Source organism: Athene cunicularia (assembly GCF_003259725.1).
Source record: "Athene cunicularia isolate RWA chromosome 7 unlocalized genomic scaffold, athCun1 chr7_part1, whole genome shotgun sequence".
Lineage (NCBI taxonomy): Eukaryota > Metazoa > Chordata > Aves > Strigiformes > Strigidae > Athene > Athene cunicularia.
The window spans coordinates 952,148-967,479 of NW_020799107.1; the positions used below are offsets into that span (position 1 = coordinate 952,148).

The 15,332-nt window shown below is 40.0% G+C and overlaps 1 protein-coding gene across 8 annotated transcripts in view; it reads left to right on the forward strand.

Annotated features, from left to right (window-relative positions):
- The window catches only part of ANKRD44 (ankyrin repeat domain 44), a 142,095-nt gene that overhangs the window by 87,725 nt on the left and 39,038 nt on the right, over window positions 1-15,332 (forward strand). For 6 of the 8 annotated variants that reach the window (XM_026852322.1, XM_026852323.1, XM_026852327.1 and 3 more), the window contains exons 8-14: window positions 515-727; window positions 2,160-2,238; window positions 5,425-5,539; window positions 9,056-9,138; window positions 10,435-10,552; window positions 12,971-13,039; window positions 13,774-13,914. In XM_026852322.1, the coding sequence (XP_026708123.1) occupies window positions 515-727; window positions 2,160-2,238; window positions 5,425-5,539; window positions 9,056-9,138; window positions 10,435-10,552; window positions 12,971-13,039; window positions 13,774-13,914 (818 nt within the window). The remainder of the gene's footprint in view (window positions 1-514; window positions 728-2,159; window positions 2,239-5,424; window positions 5,540-9,055; window positions 9,139-10,434; window positions 10,553-12,970; window positions 13,040-13,773; window positions 13,915-15,332) is intronic. The other 2 variants (XM_026852328.1, XM_026852326.1) reach the window with 1 other exon arrangement.

A 15,332-nucleotide genomic window follows, 5' to 3' on the forward strand; every position in this document is an offset into this window, starting at 1 on the left:
GAGCTACTGAAAGTGGTTTCTTATTGAAGTGTAAATGGCTGTGCAGTTTCACCTCCTCTTCACTCAGACACCTTCATTCCCTTTCCAAAACAAATCTGTGGAAAGAGTTCTCAAGCGTGATTCTGTTCACAAAAATTCAGTAGTTGGTGTTTTAATTTTTTTAAAATAAAGATTGTGAGCTTTTTAATTATCCTACTTTCTCACTTATATGTAAAAGCTTTTCAGCTGTTAGGATTTTTGTCATCATCATCATTACACAGTCCTGCTATCAGCTTTAAGCTTTATACAGGCTTTAAGAAATTGCCAGTAGGATAAAAAGTTAATAATAGTAAAGGTAAAGCATTCCAAATTAAGGTCTCTGGGAGTATATTTTTGTCAATGAAATTTACTGGTGAGAAATATACCCTGTGACAGTTCAAGCCTCCAGCTATTTCCATTTGCAGTATGTGATGCATTATGTAAAATGGTAAGCCGATGTCTGTAATTTTAACTATGTCTCCTTGTCTCATTTTAGATTGATGAAATGAACATCTATGGAAATACTGCACTTCACATTGCCTGTTACAATGGTCAGGATTCTGTTGTTAATGAGCTGATTGACTATGGTGCTAATGTAAATCAGCCTAATAATAATGGATTCACTCCCTTGCATTTTGCTGCTGCCTCCACTCATGGAGCACTGTGTCTTGAACTGCTAGTGAATAATGGGGCAGATGTTAACATTCAGGTAAAACTTGCATTGCAGCTCTTCAGTTTTACTTTATCCTATTTTGCATACCTCGGGAGACTGGAAACTATAATAACGAGTACAGCATGGCTTTAAATCTTTGATGGAAGTAGAGTGATGCTGAGAATGTTGATCATTAAACTGTTTGGATGAGATTACTTCCCAGCAGAGGAGCTCTCAGCGCCTTGATAAATATAATGACAGATTTAAACTCTAGGCCAGCCACTCTCCTGAAGGCATGAACCACTACTAAAATATAGTCCCAGGAGCTATGTCAAAACGTTATCTCAAGGAGTGGTGGTGGTAAGTTTTCCTTCCCCCTGCAATATGGATTTAATTAAAACTGAATCTAAAAAGTTCCTTTTGACTTTCCCGGGGAAGTAGGAACTGAAGGGTTTTTGTTTATCTGTTTTAGAGCCTGAGTTTACAAAGTATGGTTGTTTAGAATATCTGAGTGCTCTTGAGATAAATTGATACATCTTGATGAAGCTGAAAGGGACTTGCTGTTACCCAACAGAGGGTACTGGTATAGGTACCAGAAGACTTGAGATCTCTGAGTTCATATAAGATTTTATCTGCTTTACTTTAAACTCAGCATGTTTCAGTTCCTACCTCTAAAACTGGTCTCTGAGCATTTAACACCTCTTGCAGGTCCCCTGAGATCAGTGAATAGTCAGTGCACTATTTAAACTCAGAATTATTAAAATGAAATTGGGGATTGTGCTTGCCAATGAATGTGAAACCCCATGCCAATAAACGTGAAGTGATGTGAGTAGTGTGGTTGGTACTCTTCCATTGCTATTTTCTCAGCTCCTCGGCTTCCCCAGTTTCAGTTTCTTTCTCTAGAACCCAAAACATTGATCTCTACTCATTGTACCTTTCCTTTCATATGCCTTCCCTGTTTTCTAATTGTCTTTTGTAGACATCCTGTTTTTGACTGCGTAGAAATTTATTAACCAAAACTTTTTAATATAGTGGCTTTTATTCTGGGATGTATGTGTAAAATGCAGATTGTGAAACAGGATATAGTTCTTGAATCCCTCAGAGACTACTTCTACTCAGCTTTATTGTTCCTTCACTTTTCTTTATTCCCCTTGTTGCAAGGGTTAGAGAAAATAATGACTGAATGGGAAATATTACTTAAAACTAATATACAGGGATAATATATCATATACCTGTAGGTTTCTAACAGGTATTGTTACAGCCAGGCTGTAAGGACAGGCTCCACTCCAGCCCATTTCCTACTCATTGCTAAGGAACTGTTTAACTTGTACACTTATAACTTCTGCACTTACCATCATGCGTAGATTCAGTCCTACTGTGGCGGAGGTTTTATCTGAAGAACAGCTGTAGAATGTTGAGCTGCGAGACTTCAAATTGTTTCCACTGCTTTACATGCAAAATGGTTGGGTTTATGTTTTGTTTCTGTTAGAGTAAGGATGGGAAGAGCCCGCTGCACATGACAGCTGTCCATGGGAGGTTCACGCGGTCGCAGACCCTCATTCAGAACGGTGAGTTTCTGGGCCTGTTTAATGACTCTCCAAAAGATCAGGCATTTCTAAGGTTGCAATTTTCAGTTGTTCTGACTCAAAGTGCCAAAGAACTGCCTGAGAGTCGCTTAGCTCTCCATCAGCTTCTGGCTTTGAGCTGCACTGACAGGTCTCATTCCAGCATGTCATCACAAATTGAGATTTTGGTTGTTAACAAAATGCTGTATTTCTCCAGCTGACAGTGGTCCAGCTGATCTGTTGTGATTCTTAACTTGAAAATAAGAGTTCAAATCTTGATTTAGGTCTTTTGGCAAAAGTTTCCTTCTCAAATTATTTAAAAACTAAAAAAAGAAAAGTTTCTAATTGTCCTCCCTTGGGAAGCCTGGTGTTGTTAGAACTCTGATCATTTTCTCTACCCTGCACTCAGCAGCTGTACTTTTTTCACTGCCCTTATGTCCACTCCTCACCACTGTCTCCATTAAGTGTTGAATAAATACTCAGGGGGGTGGACCAGTGCCACCTGGTTGATTTTAGTATAGCCAGGATTCCTGATTATCAGTCATTCATCAGGTAATTCCTTTGTACAAAAATACTAAAGACATTATTGTTGGAGATCTGGTAGAAGTCTGTTTCTGTTTGATAGAGTTTGCTGTTACTGATTATTTACTTATGCCTCCCAGCCTTGGCCAGTATACCAGACAGGATAGTCTGGGGTTTGTTGGTTGTTTTTTTTTGTTTGTTTTCCAAAATCCTGAACTTGGAACTTGAGTGTGAGATGTTGAAGATGACTGAACAGTTGCACTGTGAATGTAATGACACATTTACACAGTATTGTATTTTAAAATGCAGGTCTTCAGTACCTCATGCTTATTTCAGGTCATCGTGCAAATTGTTGTCGCATGTCTCCCTGGATAAATAAAATAGTAATAATAAAAGGAGTTTGGGCAAACTGGAAGAACTGTGCTTTAATGCAATTTTTATTTGTTTAGTCAAATATGCTCTCTGACTTACAGCTGTTGTGGGTTGTATTTGTGTGTGAAAGGACTGGCAGTTCTTCATCTGTCCTTCACGCCTCTCTACTCTTCTTCAATATGCTTGGGTTTTGCTTCTTTCTTTCCTTGTTTGCTGCCCCTCTGATTTTACTATTGTACATAGATTTGATTGCGAGTGACTTTATGCCTCATTGCCATGGGATATTGTGGAAGAGAGAAATGTCAATGATTTAACGAAAAGGAGTTTCATTCTGCAGTACTTAATGAGTTGGCTAGAGAGTCTCAATTTCTGGCTGCTCTCTCTAGCGACTTGTAGAGGACAAATGGATTACTTTAAAATTGGAAAAATGCAAAAGCAATGCCTATCTTTAAAAATAGGGAAAAAGAAAAGCTGGAGAATTTTACATAGGTCAGCCAAAAATTCTGAAATGAGTGAATGAACAAACAGTTTGTAAACACTGAGGGAGGAGTGGGCAATATTTGGCATAGATTTTTCAAGAGCAAAAGATACTGAACACATAATTCTCTTCTACACAAGGGTAATAGGCTTTGCAAACACAGAATTCTCCTCTGACTTCTTTGTGAGCAGGTAATGTTTGGGGAGACCTACGCTGGTGGAGGCTCCACTCCAGGGAACCTGTTTCAGCATTTCACTGACCTTAATTAACTGTTAGAAAACATTGTATAGTGTTTTACTAGGACTTTTCTTGTCATAGTTATGGCATTATCTCCTGTGAATAGTGGACATGCAGTAAATATTACCACGACGTTAGCAAGACTTTTTACATGCTTTCATTAAGTATTCTCACAGCAAACTAACAAAGTATTAAAATATCACAGTGTTGGTGCATAACTAGTAGAAAAACTACATTCAGAGATCAGTAATAAATGGATTGTTGTTGAAATGGAAGGTGTAGAGAGGGGTTTTCAGTTTCCCTCCTGGGTCTGGAACTATCCAGTATTTTCATTAACAACTTGGATAGTAGAGTAGAAAATGTGCTTTTAACATTTGGAGAAAACATGAAGTTGGGAGAGACTGTTAGTTTGGCAGAAGGTAGAGTCAGAATGGAAAATGATCCTGTAAAACTGGAGACAGACGTTATAATGCAAGTGAAGCAAAGGAAAGATCCCACACACAGGCAGGAGTATCAGTTGGACAAGTTCAGAATGACAACAGCTGGGTGGGTGGATGGTGGTTCCTCGAGAAGGCATCTGGGGCATGCGGAGGATCAGAAGCTTGTTGACCACAAGTTGACAGTGTCATGGTGCTTAAAACAAATGATCAACAATGTAGATGGTACTGTACAGTGTACAGGAGTATATAGATAGGAGCATAGCCAGCAGGCATGAAGTAATCCTTTTGCTCAGCTCAGCGTTGGGAGATGTCAGCTGTAGTACTGTTCCTGGGCTTTTGACATTTTACTTCCAGAAGGATGTGGGCCAGCTGGAGAGGACTGGGGGAAGGGCAAGAATAGTTGGGAGTGCAACAAACCTGACTTACAAGGAGAGACTGAAAAAATTACAGTTCCTTGGTCCAAAAAGAAAACAAGGACTTGATAGCAATCTTTGCATGGATCAAAAGCCGCAGCATAGAAGAAAGAAATAATCTACTTTTCCTACGTGAGGATAAAACACAAGAAGATAGGCTTCAATTATAACAGGAAAAGTTCTACTTAAGCGCTGTTCAGCTGTTCTTTGGTGAGACACAGAGAAGGCACACAACACACTTGTTTGCAGTATGTTCTGGCTGGACTTGAACAAACTATTTAACGTTGCTGTCTTACAGGTGAGGTTGACTGTCAAAAACTATTTAACATTGCTTTCTTACAGGTGAGGTTGAGTGGCAGTGCCTTTATGAATGAGGGCATAGTTTCAGCAGTTTATTTGGTTAGTTTAATTCAAGATATCCATTTGTACCTTTAGATGAGCGGCACGTCTGAATCATATACTTGACTGTTGTATATCATCCTGTTCACCTGTTTCCCACCATTTTTCTCCACCACTACAGCTGGAGAGGGAGGTGAAAATGCTGCTGCCAGACCACGTTCAGTACCAGTGGCTGACAGCTTGCTGTGTGTTGGTTCTTGGTCTCTGAAATGTAGTGTTTCTGTGGCTAGACTGATTATGCTGCATTTGCTAGAGAGAAATAATGATTGTGGCCACTGGTTCATGCTTAATCTTTCAGTGTTAAACTGTATGAAAATATCTTTTGCAGGGGGGGAAATTGACTGTGTTGATAAGGATGGTAACACCCCTCTGCACGTGGCTGCAAGATACGGACATGAGCTTTTGATCAACACCCTCATAACCAGCGGAGCTGATACTGCCAAGTAGGTGCCTGAAGCAGAGCTGTTTCTAATGTCCAAGTGTTCTGTCTGATGCCTGGAAACACAGTTACTCCTCAGATTCTGAAGTGTGAAGGTTAAAATGGATAAGCATGATTGTACTGTACTTCAGCAGGTGACACAGGGTTAAAATATATGAACACTTGGCAAGTGTGGAGGGGAAGGAAGCCCTACTAAGTTCCTACTACGACCAGTTAAGCGGTTACAAGTAGTACAAGTGCTGCTTCTTTTTCCTAAAGCGTTGATGTGGCACAGTGGCATATAATGTACATGAAGTACATATGTATATAAAGTGCATCTTGATCACAGTTATTTCGGAAAGTCCGTAGCAGTGTTTGTATAGGAAATGTAATTGAAAAAAATTCAGATGCCTTTCAAGGGAATTGTGTGCACATTCCTTAGTATCTGAGTTAGCCTAATGTTTAGTGGCCTGACATACATGTTGATTATTCTTTTGTCTTGTATCTTTAGATATGAAATAAGATAATCAATAGAAATGCAGTATTGCATAGCAGATGTTACTAAGTATTTCTGATAACTACAGCCTGTCTTGATGTTGCATGGTTTCTGATACTCAGGTGGCTGAAATAATAGGACTGCTTTTGTCGGATTTGTGAGTTTGGGAGTATTTTTGAACAGAAAGACAAGCAGTTGAAATTAGACACATTTCTAAGTGATAGTGCTTTCTGCTTCAACTCAATTTGTTTTGTTTTTTTTCTCTTGCACATGTGTCAAGACTGCACCCACAATATACATATTGTTAACTCAAACATTGGCAGGTGCTTGAGTTTTAAGAGTACCTGAGTATTGGTTAATTATGTTAGGTTCTTATGGTCTGTTAAAAGAAAATAGCAAACCTGAAGGTAAGCAAAGGCGTATAAGGCCAGAGTAATGCCATGCCATGAAGGATATCTGTATCATGTGTTTAATAGCAGCATCTGATTTCATGAATGGAAGTTTTCAGTGATTACTTTCACATCTCCAAAATATAATTTAAGAGTCTCCTACTTAGAACCTATCATGGAAGTCAATGACTATTCTTGACTTACATAGTTAGGAAAACCTACTTTCAGATGCAAATGGGCTGGTTTTAATTTTGAAGATACTTGCAGCTCTCAGTATTCTGTTTGTTTGCTTGATGATGTTTAAAAAGGGTCACATTTTTGCCCATATTACTTTATCAAGTACAACTGTCACTGTGCAAACTCAGAATGTGGAACAGATCTTCAGTTGGCATGGATAATGAAATTCCACAGGCTTCAGCTAACGTCACTGGATTTTATTAACGTAGCCAGCATCAAGATCTTGGTGTCTCAGTAGACATGTATTTTTCCTAGCTCTTTCACCAGTACAGCAGGTCTCAATCTGTCTCTTATCTTGAGGCTTTAAAGGGAAAATGAGATGCAGTTGGATAGCCCACTCTTAGAATCAGGGTTATCCAGTTAGAAATTTCTATTTCACACATGGGCAACTGGAACATTGATTGAATAAAATACTTTTTCCAGCAGCAGAAATAAATGAAATAAGAAGTTGGCTCAGAGACACCAGGCAGATCCAAATGATGCTACTGTCTGTGCTAAACAAGGAGCATTGAAATGCTGGGAATGGGCTTTCATATGTGCTGCATGTAAATAACTCTGGCTGAGCTCCCTGAACTGGCTTTGAAAAGAAAATTCTGCAGTGTTGGTAGAAACAACTGCAGGCAGCTCAGTCTTTGGGGCAACTGCATTTAAAGGGGAAAGTGTGTAAGAGGTGGGAGGAACCAGTGTGAACAGAGCTATAGAAGTGTGATACTGGTTAGCAGATGTGCAGATAGTGTATTTCGATGGAAACCAGCCAAAACGCGCTGGTGGAAAACTTGACGTGAAAGAAGAAAAATATTGCTTTAGATAACTAGGTGGAGGAGGAGGTAGAGGGAAATGGGTGTAGGAAGATGCACGGCGATACAGAATGTCCTATATTAGCTTATAAATGAATGCACAGCTAAAAAAGGCAACCTGTTCATACAGATGCAGCAGCTTGGTGGAGCTTGTGCCTTTTCCTTCATAGAATAGGATGTCAGATCATCTTTTAATAGATTTACTCTAAGATGTAGATGCTGACACTAGCTAGCAAAATTAAAATATGTACAGCACCACAAGTCACTCCTAAGTGTAGTGAAGCATCAAGGAGGACACATTTAATGTGAAGACACAGGAAGGATGAGCCTGTGGTTCTGGTAAGAGTAAGTTTTTCAAAATTAGTTAAATACATATGTGTATAAAACATTGGAGAGAGCAAGATATCTTTATAAACCTCCACATTACTTTTTGTCTAAAGCTTCATTAGTAATTATGATTTATGGTGAGCCTTGCAGAAAAACAAGTTTCTTCATCTTTGGGTCCATATCTGAAATCCTCTTCCATGAGGTGATCATACACTCCCATCCACCAATTGTCTTGCAGAAATGAAGGGCAGATACGAATCCATCTGCTATTGTTCAAGAGTGTGTAATTTTTCTAAAATATATCTGCTGAACCAGGCAGTAGATGATAATCTTGTCAAGATAGTTGGTTTCCGAAGCTCCATGTTTATGTGCACTTGGAGGACTGCCGGTAGGATATTTCTAGAAGAACAAGATGCTTTTCACAAAACAATGCTAAATGACAGAAGCCAAGATGTCCAAACCCAAAAGTCTTCCAAGACACTAAGCAGTGGCATGCTTAGGGACTGAACTGGGCTGATTTGATTTGCTGATACTAATAAAAGCTGCTGAGTGCTCAGCTTGTTTAAAAACTGTGTCGTTGCCTGATACAGATTTAGCCTAATGATATGTGTCTACCTTTTTTTTTTTTACCCAGCATGTCCACTCTGAGAAGTTTGTAGTGTAACTGAAGAAAAGGCCCTGTGTTAAAGGGGGAAAAAGTGAAAGGGACTGTGAGGAGTGTAGCTGGAGCAAATAGGAAAATTGGGTGTTTGGTTCTTAGGATGTGGGAAGAAAAACCTAAGTGTCATGGCAGCCTAAGGAAAGAGTGAAGAAGAGCCATCAGCTACCCCAGCCCCAGGGAAGAGACAGAGAGAGGGAAGAAGGGGAGGCTTTGAAAACCCATGAGAGGTATCTAAAGGATGTTAACTGCAGGAAAAATGGGTTTCAGAAATACTATCAAGAAGATTTCTGCATTTACAGATGCAGAAATTTGTGCATCTTGTACCGGGAAATTGCCTCAAAGCAGTATTTGCTCTCCCACTTCCTCCCTTACCTTGGCTTTAGCCTTGAATTTTTACAAACCTTCCTGCCCCATTCTGTTCAAAGCATAATGCCAAAATTTTGCTGTATCAGAATATTTTTAACTCCCAAGAAAGCTGGTAAGGAAATACAGATAAAAATAGCATGGCAGGAAGAATCTTCCTCAAAAAAGATAAAAAATGCTGCCTTCGTGGAAGGAGCTTTTGATGTGTTGTGTCTGTACGCAACCTGCATTTTCACATGACTCTGTGTAATGAGGCTGTTGTGCCTTTCAGGTGTGGGATCCACAACATGTTCCCTTTACACTTAGCAGCGCTGAATGCACACTCAGACTGCTGCAGGAAATTGTTGTCATCGGGTAAGTAAATCCCGCCAGTGTCTGTGGAGCTCAAGTAGTGTCTGTCTCTGCTGCTTTCGGCCCCCTTATACTCATTGTTGTGAATTGTTCAAATGAAAGACTTCCTGTGCTGCTGTGTTCGGCTGTGTGGTGTAGTGTACAGGAGTGTGCGAGGCTTTCCTAATGGCATCCTGTATTGTTCACGCCTGAAGCTCTTTTCTCCTGGCAGGTTCAGAGAGTTTACATTAATTCACCAGGAGGAGGGAGGAAATTTAGGACCCTTTTCCAAACTGTAGGAGTGTGAGATACTGTTTTGATTTGGATTTTTTTTCCCTCTGAAGGAATAATTCAGGAAATTATCTCCTTGGTGCCTGCATTGATGCAGGTATTTATATCTCACTGGTGATGATGTATTTTAGATACAGCTGAAGTATGTTTCTAAATCCAGGCAGAGTAAAGGAGTTAGGCTGGCCAAAGCTCTGTGGGCATGAGAGGGGAAATGAGTGAAAGTGTAGTGTCGAGAGAGCATTCTCAGGATCCTCATGAGAGCCCAAAGCAAAAGAAGCAGGAGTTTGCTGATGCAACCGTTTCAAAAGAGGCAGTGATCAGGTGCCAAATTCCAAATTCTTTTTTTCCAGGTAAGAGTTCCCATGAGTTAAAAAGTCACAATGCAGATCATATGCTTTTTCTATAAAACGGCTTCATTACTTAACACGTAAAATCTCCTACAACTACTTTTTCCCCTAAACTTGAGTTCTGTAGGATATAAAAAAACTGTGAAAAATGCCGAGTACATATCCCATTACATTAAACATTGGTGCACTCTGGCATTGACCACTAGATCAAGAAGGGAAAGAAAAAAGCTCTGGGTGACCAGAGTTACTACTGCTAGGCGTTTATCATCGGCCTTGTGCATTGTGATGAATCTCCCTGCGTGCTCCTGGAAGCCTCTTTCCAACCTGAAAACCACACCTAACAAAAATGGCCCCATTTCATGTTCAGACTGACTCTCCATTTTTTTCCTCATTTCTTCATGTTTTCTGTCTTCATGTCCTGCTGTTGCAGTCCTCTTGATAAGTATCTGCCTTATAAATAAATGCCTGTCACATGGTTTTAAATAGGGTTGGGGCACAGAGCTGGATGCGGAAATATAATAGATGCTCGTCGACTTTGCAGCTCTTTTTATAGAGCTGCCAAACTGGAGCAGCCGCTCGCCGTTCCCGTGACAACCTCTTTCTGACTGTAGTTGCTTGCGTTCTGTTTTTTTCCAACTAACTGATTTTTCTGTCTCTGCAATGTTTCTTGTGGTTTAACTAGGACAAAAGTATAGCATAGTGTCCTTGTTTAGTAATGAGCACGTGCTGTCTGCAGGCTTTGAAATAGACACCCCTGATAGTTTTGGAAGAACGTGCCTCCACGCTGCCGCTGCAGGAGGGTGAGTAGCTGTGACTGTAGCTGTTGTAAGTTATTTAGTGGCTTCGTTGCAGATTTGGTGCCAGCCAACTTGACTGTGCCATCCACAGAGGAATTTATTGTGGCGCAAGAGAAGCAAAGTGGTCTGGTGTCAGATCTGGGTCACTTGAGGCTGTCTGTTGCCACTGCCCTCGTGTAGGGGTTTCTTGCGAAGTAAAGGAGATGGTCTGGTTCCCTCTACCGCAGAGAGCTGGGTTGTGATTTGAAGCATGGATTTCAGCATAGGGTAAAACTCTTCCTTTTCATGCCCCTGTGAAGTCTGCTTCAGCTTTGGGTGGGGGTACTGCATACTCACCCAGGTCCGTCTGTTGGCCACAACGGTTGCTGAAGGCCTGTGGTCAGCAGGAAATCAGTTCCTAAAGCAGAGCGAATGAGGAGGAGGAGCTGTAGCTCCTGGGATGCTGCTGGCAGGGAAGTTACTGCTTTGAACTGTGTCCTTGTCCAAAAATTCAACTGCGCAACAGTGGCCGTCAGATTGCAACCCTGGAGTCCAAATGCAGCTCATCTCCCTCTTTGCCATTTTTCAGGTGCGAGTTCAAAAGTTTCTAGATGAAAAACCAATAATCTAAACCAGCAACAACAAACCAACTCCAAACCAAGCAAACAACCCCCAGAGCTCCAAATTAGAAAGTCAAAAGACTGTTGTTCTCTCAGGGTAATAGATTCCTGATAAGTGCTGGGAGGCCAGAAGTGGAAACAAATGAAAACTGAAATACATAATTTAGGTTGTAAATGTAGCATCCAGTTAGCTTAAATATTTCCAAATAATTGTCAGTGGAGTGCTGTGAAGTTAACCTAGCAAAAGGACAAAACATTCGTCAAGGATTGAGTTTTGACTTCTGCTGAGTACTTCATGGCTCAGAAAACAGCTGAAATGGAGCATTGGCTAGAACCCAGCTTGGATCCTCTGTGGTTACAGCAAGCAGAAATTGTCATCCACAGCAAATACATGTCAGTCTCTCTGGAAGCTGTTTTTACTTCTCAGTGGACCAAAATATATATAGCTTTTTTTTTTTTGTTATTACAAAAAACGAATGAAATTGATCCAAATACTGTTTTTTATTATTCTTATGGTGTTACTCTTCTTGATACTCGTTTCACATTAATAGAGGAGGTGTGACTGTTGCTTGGATGGAGTTTATCATAGTATAGTTCAGATGCTACCTCTTGGATAAGGCTGCACCCCAAAAGAATAATAAAAACAACATGGCTGTCCTAAAGAGGAGAGGCTTCATAAGAAGCAAAAGTGGCTCATGAAAATAAACCATATTTTTCCAGTGGTTTACTACAGTTGTCATCACTAACAACTGTTTTTATTTTTAGTACATTGCGGTGAGTGTTCTGTAGCTATTTAATGCAATAGCAGTTTAGGGATGAACATATGCCAACATACTGCATCCAGTCTTTTTTTTTTTTTTTTTTCCTGGAGCTATACAGAAGGCATTAATTTCTTTCCTGACACATGCTTGTTATTCCCATTACATTAAGGGGAGATGCATGGGTACTAGGAGGAGAACATATTTCAAAGGTCTGCTCATCTGATTGTGAACACAAATGATCGATTGCCACTGTAAATGACAAGGAGTCTTGGAAAGTGCTGTGCGTCTTTATGTCATTTTCTGGCTTGGAATCATACATTTATTGGCTTGAATTGCAGAACGTGAGGATTCAGCTGTTTTATTTTCTATTAAAAATCACCTGGCTTTAAACAAGATGAAGAAGCAGCTATGCTGTGGTAAATTCTCTCGATAGATACAAAGCAACAGAATCTAACTAATCCACCTATATAAATGCAATGTTGTTGTGACAGTCACTTCAAATAGCTGTGCCCCTTAAATCTATCAACAGTCAACAAATCATATGAGAATAAACCTAAAAGTTACTCTTGTGATTAAATCTTACTAAGTAAACAGGATTTGAGCAAAGTCCTTACTGTTGAATACTTTGCTGAACAGGGGTGGATTTCGTTAAATGTCACCTCTTCATTATTAGACTGGCATTTTATAAGCTAGCAACAACTTTCTTTTGAAGTTCTCTTACAAAATACCAGTTCAGTGTGGGAAGTATTAGAGTACAGCTTGCGTTGAAAATCTACAAACACACTGAATTCAAATTGCATTTACTGTGCTGTCTTTGGAAAATTATTTTTTTTTCTTCTTCAGCAGAAGAGAAGTTTGAGGTTTTCTAGAAAGAAAGGAGATAGTTTTTTAAAGCTTCACTTTCTGTTTAATTGAATTCCATGTTGTATTTCTCTGTACCTTGTTTTTGCATGGCAAGTAATACAAAAATAGAGTAACATTTTTCTTTTTGGGGGGAGGGGGCAACACAAATGTAAACTTCTGGTTTGTTCATGTTTTCTTTCCTTTACTTCTCTTTCCAGTAATGTTGAATGTATAAAACTCTTGCAAAGCAGTGGAGCAGATTTTAATAAGAAGGACAAATGTGGGAGGTAGGTAAATTATGAAGCTTGTTTAAAAAAGAAAAAAAAATAAATCTAGCAGGCAAGGAAGAAAGACCACCCCAGTCTGGAAATCATATGTTCTATGAAAAAATAAAGTAGGAGTTTGTCCTTCTCTGCAGAACTCTTGCTGCTGCAGTTATATGGCCAGGCAGACAGGTGCAGGCTTCATTAAATACATAAAAGCCATCCCGCCCTCTTGAGTTTTCTGTTTTAAAAATATCACAGGGTTGGGTTTTTGTTTTTTCCTTATTGCTTCTCTTATTGCCTAAATTCTTGTGCTTGTGTGCCCAAGACAACACCTGGGTTATGATGGTGGTATTTGACGTGCTTCCCAGACGTTTTTTTCCCCTCTATGAACTGTTGCTATGAGTGTTGCTATGCCGGCTGCATAAGATGCTGCAAGGGACACTGTGCTTTGCTCTGCTTCCCCACTGGAAGAAAGTAGTGTGTATGCAGAGCAACAGCAGAGGCTGTCACTGGCAGTAGGTCATTTACAAGACACAGATTGATGATCTGTATCCTATTAGGCTTTGTAGGAGAACTAAAACTTCCTATCAACACAGTATTTTGTTAAATTTCTGTAACTTTGCATTTCATCAGAGGAACATAAGGCGCTGATATTGACTGCTTGAAATCTGTAGGAATGCAGCAGTTAAGACTTATTGTTATCCTTGGTGGTGCATACTGGAATATGAGGTAATAGATTGTCACTTATGTTCCAGGACACCTTTGCACTATGCAGCTGCAAATTGTCATTTCCACTGTATTGAGACACTGGTGACAACAGGAGCCAATATTAATGAAACGGATGACTGGGGACGCACCCCTTTGCACTATGCTGCTGCTTCTGACATGGATCGAAAGTAAGAAGGACTCTTTGTATTCCTTGTTTAAAGTGTTTTGCTAAACCAATGTCATTCTATTCTCTTCATGATGCTATGTCATTTGAGCCAAAATAGTGATCCCACTAGCAAACGTATTTCTCTCAGATGTACGCATAACTCCACACAGAGTTGCTCTGACTATAAGCCACATCCCCAGATGATGTTGCATTTCAGCTCTATGGTTCACCTTTGATGTAACGCAGTTTTGCAGCAACCCTGTCCTAGTGAACTATTTTCACAACGTGTTTTCTTCTGTGTGGTTTCCTCACAAGAGTAAGCTCAGAGAATTTTCTACATCTGCTTTTCAAGTCCATCAGAAGGGGTGGAGCAAGAGACAGCAGAAGGTTAGGTTTTCCTAGACAGGCAGTAGTGACAGTCAGACATCTGGAAAAGATGGGATAGGTCTACCCAGAAGTCTCTCTCCACTGTCAGATCTGATAAAAATGCTCACCCTGTCCAAACAGGTTGCTTTATAGAGACTAAAAAGAGAGAGGCCTGGGGAATATGCTTTGGCAGAATGCAGTGCTGTTCTTTTGAGAAAGGGGGAAAACAGCTGCAAAACATAGAAATCCTGTGGTTAGTGACTGTAGTTTCTAATTCTCAGATAGTTGCATATTTTGGCAATCTCTTCCTTATAACATACTGTATAAAACAGGCTCACAGTTATCCTGTTAGTTCTCTCTTAAAACTGTTAGCAACCTGTATTTATTTTAGGTCATCCCATGTTTCTCTGTCTCATTCCTCTAAACAGTAAGGAACTATTTTTTTTGATTTCTTGTATAGTGAAATCTGGTAAAAATTCATCTGGCTCATTCCCAGCAGAATACCACCTCAAAGCCACCTCAGGAAAACTTTGGCTTAACTTTATGGTAGAGGTTTGCATGCCATGCCAGAGCCATGGTAGCTTCTTCATCGTTTGCTGTGATAAAACTGACATAAAAAATGTCTTTCCTATCACCCTCAAACGTGAACAGTGCTGGGAAGGCAGCAGAACCTTCAAAGGTCTGTGTTCAGCATTACAGCCAGAGTAGCCTTGTAGAAAGGCTTTCACTGCTGACTGTTTAATTCTGTCTTGCCAGGGTGAGGTGTTACTTGGGGTGTTGAGAATGGTTGTGTGTTTTTCAGCTTTTGGCTCTTTGTAGGTGAAGTTCCTGCATTTAAACAAGCTCCTGGTAAACTTCAGGATGCATCTACTTCCATCGCTATTTTTTTTCTTTACTTCAGTCTTGAACATTGGCAGGAATATGTGGCCTTTATTTGCCCCTATAGTCCAAACAAATTGATTCTGATATGATGATGCTGTCTTCTCATTAAATTTTCCAGTTTGAGATGTTCTGGAAGAAGCCTTGTTGCGTACATGAAATGGTATTTGCAGTCCATGATTTTATAGGTCAGCA